Genomic DNA, 20,276 nt, shown 5'->3' on the forward strand with positions numbered 1-20,276 from the left:
AGACGTAAATTTCATTTATTTTAATGCAGATATTCAAAACGTTTGTAAAGAAATGCCAAAGTCTCTCATTACCTCATAGAAATTCTTTTTTTTTTTTTGGAAAGGCCCTTTAATTGGAAGGTAACAGTGAGAGTGAAGTGCTCCTCTCTTTAACACCAAGCAGCAGCTGAGTGAGCAACATGAGTGAGTGACACACACACACACACACACACACACACACACACACACACACACACACACACACACACACACACACACACACACACACACACACACACACACACACACACACACACACACACACACTTAGAGTCCAGAGTATTTTCCCAAGCATATAAAAATAAACTCTAGTTCCCAAACTTCACTTCTTCTTTTGTAAACGTGACATTTCTTTTCTTTTCTTTTCTTTTCAACTCACTGATTTACAGATCAAGTAGCTCCTCTGATGATGCGGCACCGCTGCCACCGTCACCCCCAACAGGCTGTGCAAACTGTCAGGATGCTGATAAATTAAACGATTAAATGAGGATGACTGCTCTCAACTGTCACAGCGACACACATACAGACACATTTACAGTAATATTCTCACACAAACAAAACCAGGATAGTTTAAAGTTGGTTTCTTTCCCCGCAAAGGCAATTTACAAAACAAAGTCAAAAAAATGATTTATATTATTTCCCCCCGGATAACATTATTTTTCATCTTGGAACAAGAGATTGTTTCTTCTGGTACGAGCGCTTTAAGGACCAATGGCAACGAGAAGCACGTAAAAAAAAACCACGTTATATACGAACGCAGAGTCCCCCGAGAAGCACCGCGTTTTAACTCCACGCCATGTGCAAATATGTTACGTTGATTGTGTGAGCAAAGAAAAGTGGAGGGGGGTGGGTCGGCGTCGGGGCCTCCTCAGAAGGTCTGGTCGTCGTTGCAGCCGTCGCTCCAGTGGCCGAAGACCTCGCAGATGTCGCAGTAGGGCCGCTCCTCGGCCTTGCTGCCGTGGTAGGCGGTGTGCGGGGGGGAGTCGGGGGTCTGCGCCTGCGTGGGGCAGTCCTCGGTGTCGTGGAGGTCGAAGCACTCGCAGATGTCGCAGAAGAGCCGAGGAGGGGGCTTCTTCTTGGCCGGCTCCTTCTCGTGGCTGGAGAGGAAAAAAAGATACAACAAACAAATTCAGTCTTCTCTCCCCTTTAAAGTCATTCTCTGCTTTTAAAAAAGGACTCCAAACTTCTCTTTTTCACAAAGCGTGCCTGGCTGATTTTATCATTTGACTGTTTCTATTGACGTGTTTCATTTTTATTATCCCGTCATTTTCACTAGTTTTTCTTTTCTATTGTACTGTGCACTTTGAGATTTGCTCACAAATGGAAAGTGCGCTATAAATAAAATCTATTATTATTATTATTAGTAGTAGTAGTAGTAGTAGTAGTAGTATTTCTAGTCTGTTTTTTTAGCGTCATTTTATCCACTTGGCTGCGCTGTTTCCATTGTTGTGTATTTCGGTAGAGTTTTTATCCAATCATATTTCAGCTAGCTTGCGTTCTTTGAAATCTTCCTGAGGTCTTCAGGATCAACATAGCGGGCTCCTGTCCGCTGTGAGTGAACGGACCTCAGTTAGTCGCAATAGCCAATCAGAACTGGAGTCTGCGATGCCGAGGCCAGCTAGCTGGCTTTACGCTGAACTTCGCACGTACGCGTCAAGTGAATGGATGAGCCCTGAGAGCGTGGCGTGGCGTGGCGCATTGATCTACCGTAGGAGTGTGTGTGAGGGCGAATGGTTGTTTCTCTATGTGGTCCTGTGATGAACTGGCGGCTTGTCCAGGGTGTCAGCCTGCCTTCACACTGTGGCAGCTGGGAGAGGCTCCAGCAGACCCCCGTGGCCCTGAGCTCAGGATTAAGCAGGGATTGAAAACGGATGGATGTATAGTTTGCTTCATTATCGTCTCGTTGGCATCTCATGCAAACGGGCGACCACGCGCAGACAAGAGTTGAAGCTCAACAGCGTGTCCCGTTTGTGGACTTATTAGAACTTTGCTGAGGAATCTCTTAAAATCGCCTTTTTGTAAGTATTGACAGTGTCAGTGGCCTAAAGGTGATGTAATGTGCAAGTGTGATTCTGTATGGATTCTCCAGCCGTAGTGTCATATTGAGGATATTATGGGGTGTATCAATTTAAGGGTGGACTAAATATGACGTCAGCGATGGCCTAGATGTGAAATGCACGGCCTGCCACTGCGTCCATCAATATACAATTCTTTCTGTTTTTGAGTAATTTGGAGCCACTGGAGCGGAGAGTGTGACTCCAGCCTGAGCGGCGGGAGGAAACCCACCCGTCATAGTTGTCCAGCTCAGTCGGGTTGTTCCCGTTGAGGGCGGCCGCCGCCATTTTCTCCAGCTTGTCCTTGAGGTCCACGTTCTTCCTCTGGAGGTCGACGATGACCGAGTTGAGGAACTCAATCTGGGACGGAAACATCAGAGCATCAGTGTTGGCACGTCGAGGAGTCGATGACTCACACAACGTTTGTCTATCGATGTGATGCGATTATATCTGCTTCCGGTTAAAGTCTATTTGATGACCCCGCAGTGACTAGGTTCACCTCTGTGAGTTGTCGAGCACGTTCTAAATGAAGTTAACCAGTACAAGTTACCACCATAATGTTGAGTGCCTTGCGGACTAATCTGTTCTACTAATCCTTTTCGTTTATAAAGCATCAGTGTGGGGAAAAAAAACACAGATCTTTCGAAAGGCCACGTGATCTAGCCGACAGCCACGGGTGCAACAGAGACGGACACATATGCAGGAGTGAAGCTGATGAAAAACATGAACAAACCGCTGCCTGATGGTGTAGCATTGGCAACATCAGAGACAGGGCAAAGAGGACGAGTCGGGGTTTAAGAAAGAGAAAGAAAGAAAAATGAGAATTAAAATTAGGACCCAACTCATTGGCCAGACAGTACATTCAAAATCAACATCCACAGATTCAACACAGCAGTGTTTCTCAACCACTGGGCCACGGCACACTGGTGGGCCGTGAGATTATCAGGCGTGCCATGAAAGGTGAAGTCTCAGTAAAAACATTTCTAAACCACCACGTTTCACCACAGGTGCAATAAAAGGCTTATTGATAAACATTTACCTAAAAAAAAAACGTATTCAGTTATGTAAATAATTTGTATATTTATTTTATTTCTTTAAAATTTCATATATATTTTTTTACATCTTCTCGTTGCACCATTAATGCTGCTGTGTTAATGTAAAATCCCAAATGTGGGACAAAAAAAAAGACATTTATTCTATTCTAAAAATTCCATTTAATTGGTCTAAAAAAAACACAACACTCCATTGTGGAGTCCCTGTGCTCTAAAAAGAATGCAAGCCAATTTCCCTGCCAGGATATCAGCTTTGTTTGCTCAACTGGGTCAGGTTTACTGTATAAGTAGAAATAAATTATATATAATAATAATAATAATGATAATAATAAAAAAAATAATAATAATAAATAGCCTATAGTGTCATTATTAGGCTAAAAAGTGTCTTTTTATAATATTTTTGGTTGGTTGGTGATGGTATTTTTTCAATGAAAAAAAAAAAAAAGTGCCGTGGCTTAAAGAAGGTTGAAAAACACTGTGGTACAGTATAACATCTTGGAATGAACAGAGGTCAGACGAGTGATTTCACTCATGCCAATGTCACCAGTGTGAATCTAGGTCAATTTGAGATCATTGAAAATGAACAGACATGTGAATTTAAGCTAATGAACCTCTGTAAAACATTATACTGTAACAGGAGCAAAACAGCTGAGTTCACTGCTACTGTTGGTTAGAAATGTCTGAGAGCAGCCACAGCCATTTCACAGCACTGAGTCAGTCTGTTCCCAAACAGCTGCAAGCCCCACCGTCCAGCCACCCACCCACCGACTGCCCGCCGCCGACCGGGAGATTCTGAGGGAAACATTTCCCGGAGCACGAGGCTCCCAATGAGGCGGTGGGGAAACATTCTCACACTGGACGAATGAATGAAAAACAACAAAAAAACAACAAAACAAAACACAAAAACATCCTGTCCCGACGACACGGCTGATGAGGACGTGAAAACGCACCTGACTCTCCGCAGTCTCCTTGTCCTCCCTCAGTTGCTGCTCCAAAACAACGCCACCTGGGGGCGGTCGGAACACACAAAGTTGAGTTAATAACTGAAAAAGGTTCATTGTGTCTTTATAAGATAGAATAGAATAGAAGCCTTTATTAATCCCACATTGGAAAACAGTTAGTAATGTTATTAATTAAATTAAAGAAATTCAATAAAAATATTTATAGAGTAAGAAAGGAAAAAAATGACACCATGGACATATGATATATATGATTATTAGTATTTCTTTTTATAACAGATGCATGAGTCACATGTCAGTTACCAAAGAAAAATACTAATCACTGTACATATTTAATAAAAACACAAATTAAATAATTATATAACATCTTAAATAATCCTGTGACATGACCATTTTAGATGTTATCTTGGTACCTTGTCGTGTTTCAACCTTCTAAGGAAGAAGGAAGCTACGATCCAGACACGTCAAGTTACCAAGATTACATCTAAAATAGTCTTGCGTGTGTCATCAAAGAAGAACGCTGATAATCATAATCATAATCATATGTAAAGTTGAGCGAAGCCCGAAGCCACGTCAGCGCCCCGAGATGAACCCCACCGTCTCCCTCGGGCCCTCGGCCCTGCTGCTCCCTCTGCAGCCGGCCCGCTCGCTCCTTCAGCTCGCGGTTCTGCTGCTCCGAGGCCTCCAGCGTTGCCCGCAGCTTCTGGACCGAGGCGCTGTCAGCGCGCAGTGCCGCCAGCTGTCAGGGCACGGGCACAACACATCACCATCAGACGTGACGTGACGGAATTAGAATTAGAGTTACAATGCCTTTATTTATCCCACATTGTGGAAACTTGCATAATTACGGCAGCAAATTTAAAAAAAAAAAAAAAAATCAATAAAGAAATAAAATGAAATGCAATATTTATAGAGTAAGAAAAGAAAAGATCCTCCTGGATGTTTTTCCTCTCTGTTGATTCCGTTGGCACAGCAGCGTCTGACAGATTTCATTTTAGTTTAGTTTTCAGTTTTTAAATATGTTCATGGATAAATGGCACTAACCTTCATGAGAAATATCTCCGTTTTAAATTACTCTTATTTTTCTGACAACTTTCTACTTTTTTTTCTGAAAAATAAATTAAATATAATTTTCCATTTTTTTTCCCTCTTCTCCATTTCCTGATCAATACCTAAATGGAGGCGGTGTGACTGGCTCGTCCTTTTAGTATGAGAGCCGATTTAATTTTTTTTAAGAAATAGTAGTAGAAAATAATAGTACTAAAATCCACACCAAATCATAATGCTGACTCGAGTGCAGCAGAGCAGCGAATAGCAAAAACAACAACAACAATATGATAGAAGATATAAAATACTGTGTACAGGATATAATAATAATCAGTGGTGTAGGGGTTTTTAATTGCGCTGCTTCCCGCATTCATTCTGACTTTATTGCCGAAACCAAACTGCTGCCGTTCCACTGCAGCACCGAGTTTGACGTCACGCAGCTGCTGTTACTATGGTCACAGACCGTTTGTCCTGGTTCAACACGCAGCGTTCGCAGCGCGCCTCTGAAATGACTTTCACTGATTCTCACGTCAACTCGCGCGTTACAGTCTCTACTTAATTTGACGCAGCCGCCATCAAGTGGACAACGGAGTGAACTACAATGTGTCAAAACGACGAAATGCCAAAATAGAACGGTGGTTCTCAACCGCTGTAGCCTCAGGACTCACATTGTTTTCCTTATCATGACGTCAAGACCCAAATTTATTCTATAAAAATAAAAACGCAAACCCGCTTTCTATCATCTTTAGTAAAAAAAAAAAAAAAAAAAAAAAAAAAAAAGTATTAAAATGATCAAACTCAATTATGTGTCCTGCAAAATAAAACAAAAAAATAAACATTTTCTCTAGGAATATACACATTTTAAAACCAATCCTCGTCATCCGTCATTACAAACTGTGACACCAGCATTTCTCACAGGAATCGAGCTGTGGCGACGCGGGAAGGGATTTTAAAATCACTTCTACGGCCTTCGATTCTGTTTGCACGAGCGGAGACAAACAAACGGGTTTGGATGCGGACGTCCAACTTCCAGGGAGGTCACGGGAGACGATTCCCACCTCGCTCTTAAGGTTTTCCACCAGCAGGTCCTTCTCTGAGATTAAGGCACTGTTGTTGTGAATGGACTGCAGGAGGCTGCTCTTCTCCTGGGAAAACTGCTCTTTCAAGGTGCTCTCACTGTGTAGACACACAACATGGCAGTCTTAGGGCTGAACACTCGCGACACTGGTACACCGACAACAATGGCGATGAGCTCCTCGGTGAAATGGGACTTTCACGACGGGTGGGACGTGCCGTCAACGGTGACGATATGTGTTCATATGAGAGACGTTAACCATTGGAATGACATTTCAAACGTGCATTTTATTTACGAACTGCATCCATAATATTTGTTTCCCACAAAAGTGTGAATGCGACATGTCCTTGTTTGAAATGAACACGGGAAAATGAAAAACAAAAAACAAAAACAAAACATCATGACAGAACCACGTGAAGAGAGACACAATAAAGTGTTTGAATAAGCAGTTTGCACTGTCTGACAATGATAGGCGTCACAATATTGGAAAAAGGTACCTTAAGGCATTGTTTGGCGGGCTTTCGTGAGGGAGGACATTGCATATTGTTCATCATTTAGCCGACAAACATGAAAACACGGTTAGAATTTGAAGAATCTACAGCTGGTGCACATTCGCTCACCTCTTCTTGGTCTCCTCCAGCTGTTTTTTGAGTTTTAAGCGCTCATCTTTGAGCTGGGAGAGGGAGGGGGGAGAGAGAGAGAGAGAGAGAGAATTCAAATCCATGGTTTTTGAAATTGTACAACGCTGTGTGAAATATGTGACGCGAGCTGAGTGTTCTTCACCTTGCTCAGCTCACTCTGGCCCTTGTGTCTGTTGTCGACCTGCTGGGTCAGCGTCTTGTTCTCCTCCTTCAGCTGCTGCAACGTGCGCGCCTTTGCAGAGTCTGCTTCCTTCAGGGCCTCGCTGAAAAAATCACGTCAACGGCAGTAGTTCAAATAAAATTTCAAAAAATCACAGCAAACTGCCGGCATACAGGGATCATATTCACAAAACAGGGCAACCAGAAATTTGAATGAAAACTCACATTTCCTGACACAGACTCTTCGCCCTGGCCGTTTCTGTGCACAGCAGCTCTTTGGATGCACTCAGATCTTCCTTGAACTTGGAATTTTCATTCCTCATTTTTTCAAGCTAAGAAACGATGGAGAGGGGACAAGCTGCGTGAGCGAACTCAAAAGACGCGTACGCAGGCCGTCTTCAAATGCTCCTTGAAAAGGAGGATCCACGTCATCGCTGGTTTTATCTCCTACCTGGGTCTCCACCTCCTTCTTGGAGCTGCCGAGCTCCTCCAGCGAAGCCCGGGCCTCGAGCTGCTCTTGCACGAGAGCGCTTTTCTCTTTTGTCATCCGCTCGAGCGCCTCGGCTGTTTCGCCGGAAGACTCGGTGGCCTAAACGGTTTGTGAACGTGGGGGAAAAGACTGAGAAACGTCGTTTTCAAGATGACACAAAGAGGTCGGTTGGTGTCGACACCAGTTCCCCTCAACCGACCATCAACCAGAATACTCAAGATGCTCCAGTCATCACACCACGGCCACTCAAATAACCAATTTGTCAGATTACATAAATATTACTATGTCGAAAATGCATCTCGGCTATGCGATGAAGGTGCAACATATAAAACTGTTGACATTAAGAGGGAAACCTCCACAACTGTAGGGGGCAGCGTTAAAATGCCATTGCCTCCAATGACTGTGACATCCGCCAGTCGTAACCACTTCCTGTGTTGACATCAACATGATAGGAAGTGGGAGGGGAAAATGAACTGTCGTGTTTTAGATGTTGCACCCTTGAAGTGGCGAGACAGAAATTCATCTTGAACGCTTACTCATTATATTCTGGTTGATTCGTAGAGTTCAAGAGGGAAAGTAATTAGTGGAAATTCTAAAACTATTGACAGCCTGTGGGCCCAGAACGGATACCAACACTCGCTATCACTCTGTAATGAGCAGCTTTTTTACCCTCACACTTATTTTTTGCTAAATTTATGAATCCAGTGATTGAGTCTTAAAGGTCCGGTGTGTAATATCTGGCCTTATTTAAAAGTCATTTGGCTTACCATAGAACTACCAATAGAGCAGTCCTTATACAAATATATAAGAATATACATCGAGCAATAAGGGTTTTGCTCCCAGTTAGTTGCCATATTTCTAAGGAAGCCTGGTGTGGACAATCCAGCTGCCTGACAGGCGCGTTTGGTATTTAGGGTGAATGCAGGCGTCCTCCAATAAACCAATGAAGAAGAAGGTGGACGAGGTATCCAGTGTTTGTGTGCGCAGGGCACCGTAGTTCACTGGCTAACTTGGGAGAGGGTGAGCGAAAGAACGCTGCACTCTAAGATCTGCCACTTGATGCTGGCGTTTCTTCTTCAAAATCTCCAAATATGACACACTGGACCTCTAAGAGTTGAATCTTTTCCATGGCTTTGCTGGAGTTTGACTTTATTGACTTATTAACAGTCAAATTAAATGTTGAACACGAGGAGACTGAAAAAGGTATAGATCAGCGTTTCTCAACTGGTGGGTTACGACCCACTTTTGGGTCACAGAGCTGTTTTGACTGGGTCACGGGTTCGTGGGCAGTTTCCCTTTTATTTTTTAAAATACATATATTTACAGAGCAAATGTTCGGCATTTATTTTGCTGGACACGCAATTCAATTCAATAATTTCAATATTTTTCTACTTACCAGATTTGATACAAAGTCGGCTAGCATTTCTATTATTTTTGCGGAATAAATTTGAGCGCTTCTATGGAATAAATTTGGGTCGCGACTTCATGATAAGGAAAAAAAATGTGTGTGAGACTCCACCAGTTGAGAACCACTGGTATAGATCACCTTCCAGCTCCAAAAAGTTGTTTTTGTTCTGTTTTTTTTTTTTGCCTGGATGAATGTTAGATCTGGTTGTGAGCCCACAGGCCTCGGCTGGGAGCTGTTAGTGGACCAAAGATGGAAATGAGACGAAAAAACAGCAGGGAAGGGAAGACGGACCAGCTAGCATGCAGCGATCATATGACATAGCCCCAGCCAATCTAGGAGTGCGTGACACACCGGCTACCAGCAGGGGGCGGTGCGGGGTCGATGAATACCTGGAGGTGCTTAGAAACCGTGTGTTGGAGTTGTGACTGGAGCTGCCTGATCTGCTGAGCGTCCTGCTCGCTCTGCGCCCGCAGGGCCTCGTGCTGAGCGGCGAGGGTGGACCGCGACTCCGCCTCCAGACTGGAGCGCGACTCCGCCTCCACCTCCCGACGCTCCCGCTCGGCCCGCAGGCCCTCCACGCTGCCCTCTAACTGCCTCTGCGTGGCCTGCGACTGCTCCAGCTGCGCCCGCAGCGCCGCCATCTCCTGCTCCAGCGCCCCTCGACCCTCCAGCAGGCCCTCCTTCTCCTCGGCCAGGCGTCCCGCCCGCTCGCCCGCCTCCTCCAGCTCCTGCGCCAGCCGCGCCTCCTCCCGCTCCCGCCGCTCCAGCTCGCCGCCCAGTGCTCCCTTCTCGCTTGTGACCTGGGACAACGTCTTCCCCAGCTCCTCCACCTGTCCAGAGAGGGCGCCCTTGTCCGACTCCAGCCGGTCCTTGTCCCGGGACGCGGACTCGACCTCGGCCTTCAGCCGCTGGACCTGCTGCTGCAGCTCCTGCTTCTCCTGCTGTGCCGCCTGCATCGCCTTCTCCGACTCCGCCTGCAGGGACTGCAGACGGCAGCAGTTTTCCCTCAAGCCGTCCATCTCGCGCACCGATTCTGAACGTTCCCTCTCGGAATGAACTTTGAGCTCGCTGTACGTGCACTGGAGCTCGGCCTTCTCCTTCTCAAGACTCCCTGCGAGTGATTTACTCTCCCGCAGCTGCTCCTGCAGCTCCGCCACCTTCGCTTCGACGTCGGCTTTTTGCCGAACGGCTTCTTCCGACGCTTTTCTCGTCTCTGCGATGGCTTTCCTGAGCAGCTCCTCCACTTCCGCTTTCTCCCCAGACACGCGCTCAAACTCCATCTTCTGCCGCTCCACCGCCGACTCGAGGCTCAGTTTTTCCTTCTTCACCTGGTGAAGAGCCGCCTCGTTCTCCGAAGCGCAGAGGCCCAACGCCTCCTTCTCCTTCTGGTTGGCCGACAGGGCCGACGCGAGTCTCTGGTCGGACTCGGCCAGTCGTTCTGCCGAGAGCCGGAGCTCCTCCTTCAGTTCCTCCGTCTCTCGGACGAACGCCTCCTTCTCGCCGCAGACTCGTCTTTGGTCGGCCAGCAGGTCGTCCTTCTCCTGCAGCAGCTGCAGCCTCTCGCCGTCGCTCACCTGACTGTTGGTCTTGAAGTCCTCCAGCATCTGCGCCAGGCTCATCTTTGAAGCTCTGAGCTCCTCGCAGGACCGGACCGAGCTCTCCCACTCCTTCTTGGCAGCGCTAAGCTTCTTCTCCAGGTCTTCCTTGGCCGTCTCCAGGCTCTTCGTGTTGGCCGCAGCGCCGCTGAGCTCGCGGGACATCTCCACCTTCTCGCCGGCCAGTGTTTCTGTGAGGGCCTGCAGCTGAGAATTCCTCAGCGTGAGGTCTTCCTTTTCTAGGTTCAGCGTTTTCAGTTTTTCCTGCAACTCAGCATTTTTGGCGTCAAGAACTTTTTTGGCATTCCTAGCAAAATCTCTCTCTAAAACGAGATTGTCCTTCTCGCAGGTGAGCCGCGACCTGCTATCGCCCAGGTCGTCCTGGAGCTGATTTCTTTCCCTGCACACATTTTCATAGTCTTCCAGCAGCTTTTTCTCTTTCGCTTCAAATTGTTGGATGCGCTCCTGATTCTTGAGGACCAAGTCATTCTTTTCACTGTTTTGCTTCTGAAGCTCCTCAATTTGCGTTTGGTGCTCGCTGTTGGTGCTTTTTAGGTTCTTGTTTTCAGTCTGTGTTTCCTGGAGGAGGTTTTTTAACTCCTCCAGCTTCTTCTTCACCTCAGTTTTTTCTTTTTCCAAGCGCTCACTGCCGGCAACTAGTTTCTCCTGCTCCTCCGTTAGCTTATCTTTGACTACTTGAAGCTCCTCTCTCTGGCCTAAGACCTCCTGGTGGCTGCTCTCCAGGATCGAGAGTTTGCTCTGCACATCTGAAAGCTCTTTTTCCAGTTTGCCTTTCTCAGCCTTAACACAGTCACACTCCTTACACACGCGTTCCAGATCTAGGCTCTGCGTTTCCAGCTTTTTGGACAAATTTTCAACGTCATGCTTGTGGGAGTCAAGCTCAGCAGAAAGACACTGGGAAAAAAAGCATGAAGAAGAAAGGGGAATATACACAGGGAGAAGTGAGATGAATCCCAAAAAAATAAACCAAGCAGATATGGACATAAGTGAAATGCACTTGGAAAGGTTAAGCTGCTGAAGCATCAAAAACAGCAAAAGGTCAAACCACAACATCAACCACAATCAGCGCCAAAAGTATGAGGTGGAACATTTTCACTTTACTCCTCACTTGACCTCAAGTTAACTTTAATCCGTTGACTACAGTCTCCTGAATCACTCCAGATGATGAATGGATTTGCAGCGGACACTTTTCAGGCCAACTGTATTGTCCTTGTTTTGTGATTTGTTCGAAAACAAACAGGCGTTGCGAGCTTGCGTCGCCTAAATAAATACTAAAACAAATGTGTAACCTGAAAGTGAAAATGTTCTTCTGAAATGAAATATATGAAAATATTATTGCTAGCAGGGGTACAAAAAAGTGTTAAAGTTTCATGTGTTTTTTTATATCTCAAATGAATACTGATATATGTTTAAGTAGGTATTAAGGATCCAAAGTAATTATTACTTAACTCAACATAAAACTCAAAGACAAAGACGTTATCTTCAACTATTTCTAAAGCTGTATTGTTCATTTAGTTGTACCCCTGCAAGCACCAACCAACACAGGGCGAAAAGGTTTATCACAGAGGAGTTCTTATTCCTCGCTGAGGAACACCAAGCGACTGGCCAGGAAAAAACCCGCCGATCGAGAGCAAAAAAGTGTAGTTTTTCGTTTATCTGTCCAAGATAGCTTTTTTTCCTCGTCGTTTAGCGTAGCAGGCTACACATTCTGTTTTTTTTGTGTTAAAACCGGCAAAACTGTCAACACAATGTTTGAAAAAACATCTTCAATGCATCAGTTTGTACTTACCTGGGTCTGCTCCTTGAATGCCTGCAGCTCAGTCACAGACTTTTCCAGCTCCTGGGACTTGTCCCTGGAGGAGGAGAGTTCCCCCTTTAACTTGTTCACCTGACTCTGCAGTGCCTCCACTTCCTTGGCGTGGAGCTCAGAGGTCTGATGACGGGATTTTTCTTGTGTGGTTTTCATCTCCTCAACCAGCGTCTCCCCCTGTTTAACAGTCTTCTCCTAGAAAACACAAAAGGGAAGGCGGAAGAAAAAACATATTGAAAAGTCCTATCATGGTTATTTCTATACAGAATAACACAAAATATTGAACATTTGACTATTTTACAGTTGCAAAAAAGTTTAAAAAGCAGTTCAAAACACTGACATGATTTTTAAAAGGCCTTTAAACACACACAAACTATTTTGTAGTATATTTATTGTGATGAATGAATGTAGAATATTATTACTATTTAATCTATTCAGGTGTCGATACCACGTAACAAATGAATTAGTCCAGAGACGGCCTGAGGCCTGATATGGTTCACACAACCAGTGACAGAGCAGAAGCATCGTCCTGAAATACCAACCAGCTTAACGACCTTCTCCTCAAGGCCACTGATTTGAAGCTGATGCTTCTCCTTTGTCTCATTGAGCTGCCGCTCTCTGTGCGACTTCTCCTTCTGAAGCTGTTCATCCAGGTCGGCCACCTTGTTCCTCTCCTCTGCCAGTTTACTCTGTAGCTCATCAAGCCTCCTGAGCCAAACACAAAAAGAGGAGATTTCAGGGGAAACCCTTCAGAGACCAAAATGAAACAATAATAATAATAATAATGATACATAAATGAATCACTGCATGGAATACTGCATGAAATGCACACTAATAATATTTGACAGACAGCAATCATCAAACAGACATGATTTAAGCCATTTTGTCCAAAGGCCTCAAGAGGAGGAGATGGTGCAGGGTGTCAAAGTCGGGTACCTTTCTTTGTCCGTGAGGTCCTGGTTCATCTTGGTCAGCTGCACCGAGCTGTCGCCAGATTCCTTCATCATGTCTGACATGTCGTTCTGCAGCTTGGTTTTATCCTTTGAGAGCTGCTCAGCAGTGTCGGCCGACACTTGAAGCTTTCTTTCCAAACCTGCGGTTAAGAACGCAAGATGTTTCTTTGTTAAAATACACACTGTAAAAAAAAAAAAGGCCAACAGAAATGCACCAAAGACAGAGACAGCTCACCAGCGAGTTGACTGCGTAAAGACTCTGATTCCATGGCCAACGATGTGCACTGCTCCTCCTTCTTGCCGAGTTTCTCAAGCGTTTCTGTGCAGGTGAAATGTTGGGATTTAGATGTGCAAAAATCCGGCCAAATGATGAAAGTTGGAAAGAAAGAATGAAGGAAGCATCATAAGGCACCTTGCATAGTTGCTGCTGATTGTGTCTTCTCTTCTGTGCTTTCAGATAACTTTTGTTTCTGTAGGGAAAAAATCAAAGTTAGCCAAGCGTTAACCAATGACAAACTCCACTCATCAACGTGGACCAAACACAGAACTTTTAAGTGTGTTTAACCACAATGACATGGAGGTCTGAAGAGCATCTGGAAGTCGGTCATCTTGAGCCCTCACCAGAGAAGCCAGCGTCTGCTCCACAGTGTCCTTCTCCTGCTGGGCAGCAGTGAGACTCCTCTGTAGAGAGGCCACTTCTTGCTGTTTGGTGTCCAGCTCGGAGCTCAACTCACTCACCTGCAGAACACAATGAGGCAAACGCAAACAAAACAACAAATGATGCGGCTTTCCAGTCCTTTTGAAGTGGCTTGAGAGGTGGAGACTAGGGCCTATATATTAGTATGACACGGTGCCGCTGAGAGAGAAGCACGCCGTGTCCAGAATGGACACGCCGTTTCATGAATTGAAACGGCGACTACGACTTTTCAATGGCACTCGCACAGATCAAAAACGTGTACACTGTTTGCGGACAAAGAAATGCGGTCAAAAAATAAATTATACAGGTACGACCCAAAAAATTAGAATATCAAGTAAAAGTTGTTTTATTTTGGCAATTTAACATAAAAGATGAAACCAACACATTTAATCGAGCCATTACATGCAAATTGACATATGTCAAGCAGTCCTTGTTGTAACTTTGCTGATTAAGATTTTTTCAGCTTATTAAAACCACAAACTCAGAAAATTAGAATACTGTGAAAAGCTTCAGTTTTGTAGGTTCAAAGAGTCCAATTCCAATCAGGCAAGTAATCCAAAACACCTGCATATTTGTTTATATAATATGTGAAATTCACCTTTTAAGTTGAATTGCAGAAATACAACAACCTTTTCAGGATATTCTCATTTTCTATACACGCAAAAGTCAAAGCAAAGGCTGCAACCGCAGCAGTTTTGATCTCTACTTAAGTTCATTGTCGTGTGGGGCTGCCTAAAACTGATTTTTGCAGTTAATGTGACAGTTTGTGAAAATGTTGACAATGGCAATAAAATATTTAATTTAATTTAATATAAATTTAAAAACAACCCTATTGACCTCGAAACCTGAAGCTGAAGCTGAAAAAAAAAAAGCGCACTACCTACCTCCCTACCTACCTACCTGAATAAATAAATAAATAAATAAACAAATGTGACCCACCTTGGCGCCCTGCTCTTTATCTCGGCTCTGGAAGTGGTCCAGCCGGCTCTTGAGGGTCACCAGCTCCTGGTTGCTTTGTGCTACTTGGCTCTGCAGCGCCACCACCTGGGCATCCTGCTCTTTGGTTTCTCGCTGCTCCAGCGCCGCCGCCGCCGCCTCTTCCTTCTCCTCCAGCTCCTTCACCCGCATCTCGGCGGCGTGCAGCTTCCCCAGGACGTCCTCCATCTCCACCAGGTGCTGCTCCTCGGCCCTCTCCACGCCGGAGCGCAGCGCCTCCTCCAGGCGCTCCTTGTCCTGGGTGAGCGCCGCCAGCTGGGCATCGAGTGCCTGCGTCTCCAGGCTCCAGGCTCTGGCCTCGGCCTCCCGCCGACTCCCGGCCTCCTCCAGCGCCGCCCGGTGATCCTGCTTGAGTCTCTCCAGCGTGCTCTTGGTCTCCAGGAGCTCCTCGGCCTGGTCGCCGGCACCCTTGCTGAAGGACGCCCTCAGCTCCTCCAGGGCCTCGCTGTGGGACGCCGTGGCAGCCTCCAGCTTGGAGCGCCACAGCTCCTCGGCATCGCTGTGCTCCTTCTCGGCGCGGCTCAGGCGCATCTGCAGCTGCTCCCTGTCCCCGGAGAGCCTCACCGACGTGGCCTGGAGCTGCGCCACCGCCTCGCTGTTGGCTTTCTCCTGGGCTTCCAGCTTCTCCACGTAGGCTGCCACCTCCTCCTGGCGCTGAACCTCCTGGGAGGCCAGCTGCTCCCTCTGGCTCTTGATCTCCTCCAGGAGGGAGGAGACGGTGGAGTCGCAGTCGTCGGAACTCTGCTGGGTATCCAGGCGCAGCTTCAGGTCGGCCACCTCCCTGGTCCGCAGCGAGAGGTCCCGCTCCAGCTCCATGATGCGGGACCTTTCTGACACGGTGGCGACCTTTGAAAGCAGAGACGTGCCATTAAATTCCAAACGGCAATGTAAAGATTGTTGTCAGGGACCAAATTATACTGCGCGGTTAGTGAATTAAAACATGCTTATTGTACTGCTGTTTTAGTTCATTACATGATGATAATCCAATTAGATCAATGTCTGTCTTTTTAGGAGAAACCAAGAGTCTAAAATCAACGGTGACAAAAAAAATGGGGTGCAATACTCACCCCCCCGTGTTCTGGTCATAAAATAAGACATGCACTAATCAGCAACAACATTGATTGTCCTGTGCTTGTTGCTCATGTTCTTTACTACATAAAACTGTAATCCTTGACGGTATCGGGCAATGAAGTTTGTGACAGAGTCCGGCGTTTCTCAGCAGAATTCTGCAGTATCAGTTGTTCAAGCTAATTAATGCAATTGAGGTGTGTAGACTTGCTAAAACAACAACTAAAATATCAGACAATTAATCCATGATCAAGGGTTTGATTTTTGTGAGCTATGAATTTAATGTCATGTCTTTTATCCCTGCCTGGAGACTATCCGTTCCACTCGGTTGTAAAGTACTTTTTCAAAGATTCATTTAAAAAAAAAGCCAAAATCTGTTCTTTCCCAGCATATTTAAAATCTGTCTATTTAAAGTCCTCATTTACCCCCTGCGGCACTTTTACACAATTCTGAAATGGTCTCTCCTAATAGCTCTTCTTTTAAATACAAAATGTCCTAGTACACCACAGCATTACGACAGGAAGGGGATGGATGGGAGGGGGTTGGACTTGCAAAATACAGGTACGCAATCTAAGCAGGAGAAATGGATGCTGGGAGGGACTTGAGTCGTAGAACACTGCATAACTGAGAAAACAATCAGCTGGGGAGAAGCTGGTCTGTCTGGGTGAGTCTCTGGTTTATGTCCTCCAGATAAAGCAAGTGCCAGTTCAGGTTGGGTCACTTTGAGCCAGAATGTTCAGGAGCTGTCACGGAAGCTGAGGGAGGACATGGTGCGGCATGTGACATTCACTTTGATCAGGAAGTGCATTTCGAGGGTGTTGTTTTAAACTTGTTTCAAGTTAACATCGTGCAATATCTAAAGATTTAACTGACTATGAGCATTTCCGCCAACCTAATCTAATTTTTTTTTTCCTTTCCCTTCATTCTGCCACTCTCAATTCTCAATTTTAATTGCTCTCTTGCTGCACTATTTTATAAACTGATTTGCTGATGAATGATTGTGCAGCAGAGAAACTGAATTTCCTTTGGTGTAAATAAAGAACTTATCTATCTGTGTAAAACAGCGTTTCTCAAATGGTGGGTCGCGGGCCACTTTTGGATCATGGAGCTGTTTTGATTGGATCGCGGCTTGTGGGCAGCCCCCCTCCTTTTTTCCCCAAGGGATTTTAAAATATATATATTCATAGAGAACATGTTGTGCATTTCTGATATTTGGGGTAGGCTCCAACAGACCCCTGCAACCTTGAGTGCAGGATGAAGCAGGTATTGAAAATGGATGGATGTTGGGCATTTATTTTGCAGCACACACAATGGAATTCAACGATTTCAATAATTTATTGCCTAAACATGATAGAAAGCGGGCTAGCGTTGTTATTTTTATGGAATAAATTTGGGACGCAACTTCAAGATAAGAAAAAAAAAAGTGGGTCCAGCAGAGACTCCACCAGTTGAGAACCACTAGTCTCAAGTACTTGATCTGTTGAATCGGAAGAAGAATCATTCATTCGGCTGCAAAACCTAAAAACCATCGGCTACGATCGGTCGGGTCGGCCGGGTCCTCAGGGTGAATTCATTACCCTAGTGTCTTCTAACTCCCTTTGGAGTTTCTCAGCTTTGGTCTTTTCAAAGAGCAGGCTCTGTTCAAGCTCCTTAATGTGGACATGCTCCAGTCGGGTCTGCGTCTGTTAGTAAAAAAAAGGGGAAGAGGAAGAGAACACACCAGTGCCACCATCACATGCCAGCCAAATGCAGACAGAGCGGGAGGAGGAGAGGAGGAGCGGAAGGGAGGGGGATTGGGGGGGATGGAGGGGGTTCAGACACCGACGAGGGTGAGGTGAGCGTGATTGTAGATGCAAGGGGGGAGGGGGGGGGGTGGCTGGGGGCGGCAAGTGGCGGATGAGTGAGGGAAATGGGAGGAGACCCAGTGCAGAGCTTGCAGGCTGTACCAAGAACAGCTGCACACAGGTGGCGGTGAAGATGGGACGACGACACGATGAGTAAAAACGGGAGGGGGAGGGGCAGGGTTGGGGGGGGGGGCATGTGTCATGAATGTACAGGATCAGTAGTTTTAGAGTTGCCTCTCCAATAAGTCAACATGCAACACTGACACCTGGTGGACAAAGTGCACAAGCCATGAGTCGAGAGAGAAAGCAGTGGATTGTTATTGCGTGACACCTGCTGAGAGAATCTAAACCAACAGGAAGTCAAATATCAGCAGAATATCTCGTGACGCATGACTGCATTTTCTTTTTCAAAATTTCAAGTATCAAAGGTTTTCCCCAATGATGCAGTTTTGACTGAATTCTCAGCTAAATGCACATCAGCTCTTCACACAGTAACATTGAGAAAACGTCTTCTTCGCCCTCTGCAACCAGCACTGCTTTCTCTCTGAGGTTATTTCAGGCTTTCGTCCAAAGTTCAAAGGCATCGTGTAGGAACCCACCAGTTATCAATCATCACCGTGTGCAGGATTTTGTGACCAACTTAGAGAAAATCAATCAGTCATAAAGACCCACAATGAGCTTAAGCAACAGAAGGGATTATTGTTTCATGGTTTTCACTTGTGTTGCTGTGTATGTGCGTGCAAGATTCTATTTGTATTTCAAATAGCAACAGGGGTTTTATCCTATTAACTAAATAGTATATCAAATCTAGCAGTAATAAATGAGGAGGAATGCAATTATGCATTTTATAAGAGAATAATGCTAATATTCTAGAGCTCAATGTACAATTCCTGGGTCATTAGAATCAAAGCAAACTGAAACAAGAAGTAAACATAGTAAAAAAAAAAAAAAAAAAAATGGGGGGGGGGGGGTCCTTTAAGAGATAATTCACCCAAACTTTATATTTCACCCAATTTACTCCTCACCACCTCGTGAATATGAGGTCTGTAATAGTAAATAGGTGCCATAAGAAAATTGGATGAACGACCCCTTCTGTTCCTCAAGTTGCAGTGGTGTCAAAATAAACTCAGGACTGCGAGTGAACTGTGGAAGTACAGGGAAGCACTCCAGTGGATCCATGCTGAGCACTGGACCAACATGACAGACGAGGATGAGAAGGAAAAAAAAAAATCAGTAATGTCATATCAGTGAAGAGGGAGGCACTGAGCGCTTCAGCAAAATCATCACCGCATGTTAACAGCCTGAAGTCAACAGAGCCAAGTTTCCACTTTGGGCCATTCTGTGAATGTTGTATGATTAACATACTCCTCAGTGTGAGTAATAAATGTTAGTAAACATGTTTAAGAAAAAGACAAAGCGTGTATTCTAACCATGTGGCCCTGATTTTATACGTCTATTTTGAGCCTGTGAGCCCTCAAGGCTTTTGGAACGGTCCCTTGTGTAGAACTGTGGAGTAAATAACAAATTCCTTCATCAGATATGAGCAAAGACTCCATTAAATACAATACTCTGACTTCACTGGGGGGAGAACATGACAAATGCATAAAATTACTGCAAAAGCGTCATGTGGAGGGCCAAAAAAAGAAACAAAACCAAACATTAAAAGACAGCCCACTATTTGTCAGAGGCAAAAGTCATTTTCAGTCGGCCTTTTTACAAGGCCAACATCTCCTTCGTACATCCATGTGAACACCGTTTAGGTATCTTTTCCTGGTTTTAGGCTGAGCCTGGCCTGGTTGCCAAAGCCAGAGACTTCCTGGGTCACTGGGAATGTGTGACAGTAGATCACAGTTAATGCAAGATGAAGAAGGCATCAAACTGTCCAGGCTCACACACGCACACGCACACGCACACGCACACACAAGAAGCTGCATAGTGGGTCACAAACTGCCAAACGCATTCGCGTTGGTGTCGATCTGCGTTGCTCATTTACCTCCAGGTCTCCTTTGGTAATACAAGCTTCCTCCACCCGGAACTGAAGGTCTTCCACTTTTCTATTCAACAGAAAAAAAAAACATTTGGATTTGTTACTTTCTTTTCATGCCATCAGGAACTCTTAACCCTCTCAATCCTATTGGACTGCAGCGTTACGCAGCCACTATTACACATGTAAGTCGACTCAAATCTTAGCATAATTTGACGTATAAGGACAAAAAAACATAAATGTATATACATATAAATGTTTACGTTTATATATGTCATATACTTATGCTTTATATATTTCTGTATTTGAGTTGTTTATTTATACACATATGTATTATGAGAGCTTTCTATGTATTTGATTGTTCACCCTGCAACTCACTCTGGC

The 20,276-nt window shown here is 45.2% G+C and overlaps 1 protein-coding gene across 6 annotated transcripts in view; it reads right to left on the bottom strand.

Moving 5' to 3' along the window:
- Positions 1-20,276, bottom strand: part of clip1a (CAP-GLY domain containing linker protein 1a) — a 27,910-nt gene continuing 7,634 nt past the window's right edge. For 4 of the 6 annotated variants that reach the window (XM_076025899.1, XM_076025903.1, XM_076025900.1 and 1 more), the window contains exons 8-26: positions 19,902-19,962; positions 17,642-17,746; positions 14,940-15,842; positions 13,925-14,041; positions 13,716-13,773; positions 13,539-13,622; positions 13,287-13,443; positions 12,893-13,058; positions 12,330-12,545; positions 9,314-11,434; positions 7,478-7,615; positions 7,252-7,358; positions 7,010-7,130; positions 6,847-6,899; positions 6,210-6,327; positions 4,702-4,843; positions 4,084-4,151; positions 2,326-2,447; positions 1-1,136 (exon numbers count right to left, since the gene is read on the bottom strand). In XM_076025899.1, coding sequence (XP_075882014.1) covers positions 908-1,136; positions 2,326-2,447; positions 4,084-4,151; positions 4,702-4,843; positions 6,210-6,327; positions 6,847-6,899; positions 7,010-7,130; positions 7,252-7,358; positions 7,478-7,615; positions 9,314-11,434; positions 12,330-12,545; positions 12,893-13,058; positions 13,287-13,443; positions 13,539-13,622; positions 13,716-13,773; positions 13,925-14,041; positions 14,940-15,842; positions 17,642-17,746; positions 19,902-19,962 — 5,086 coding nt within the window. In that variant the 3' untranslated portion in view covers positions 1-907. Of the gene's footprint in view, positions 1,137-2,325; positions 2,454-4,083; positions 4,152-4,701; positions 4,844-6,209; positions 6,328-6,846; positions 6,900-7,009; positions 7,131-7,251; positions 7,359-7,477; positions 7,616-9,313; positions 11,435-12,329; positions 12,546-12,892; positions 13,059-13,286; positions 13,444-13,538; positions 13,623-13,715; positions 13,774-13,924; positions 14,042-14,939; positions 15,843-17,641; positions 17,747-19,901; positions 19,963-20,276 lie in introns of all 6 variants that reach the window. The other 2 variants (XM_076025904.1, XM_076025905.1) reach the window with 2 other exon arrangements.

This window comes from Nelusetta ayraudi, unplaced genomic scaffold (genome assembly GCF_046127955.1).
Source record: "Nelusetta ayraudi isolate G7.1 ecotype Tasmania unplaced genomic scaffold, CSIRO-AGI_Nayr_v1 ptg000018l, whole genome shotgun sequence".
Taxonomy (NCBI): Eukaryota; Metazoa; Chordata; class Actinopteri; order Tetraodontiformes; family Monacanthidae; genus Nelusetta; species Nelusetta ayraudi.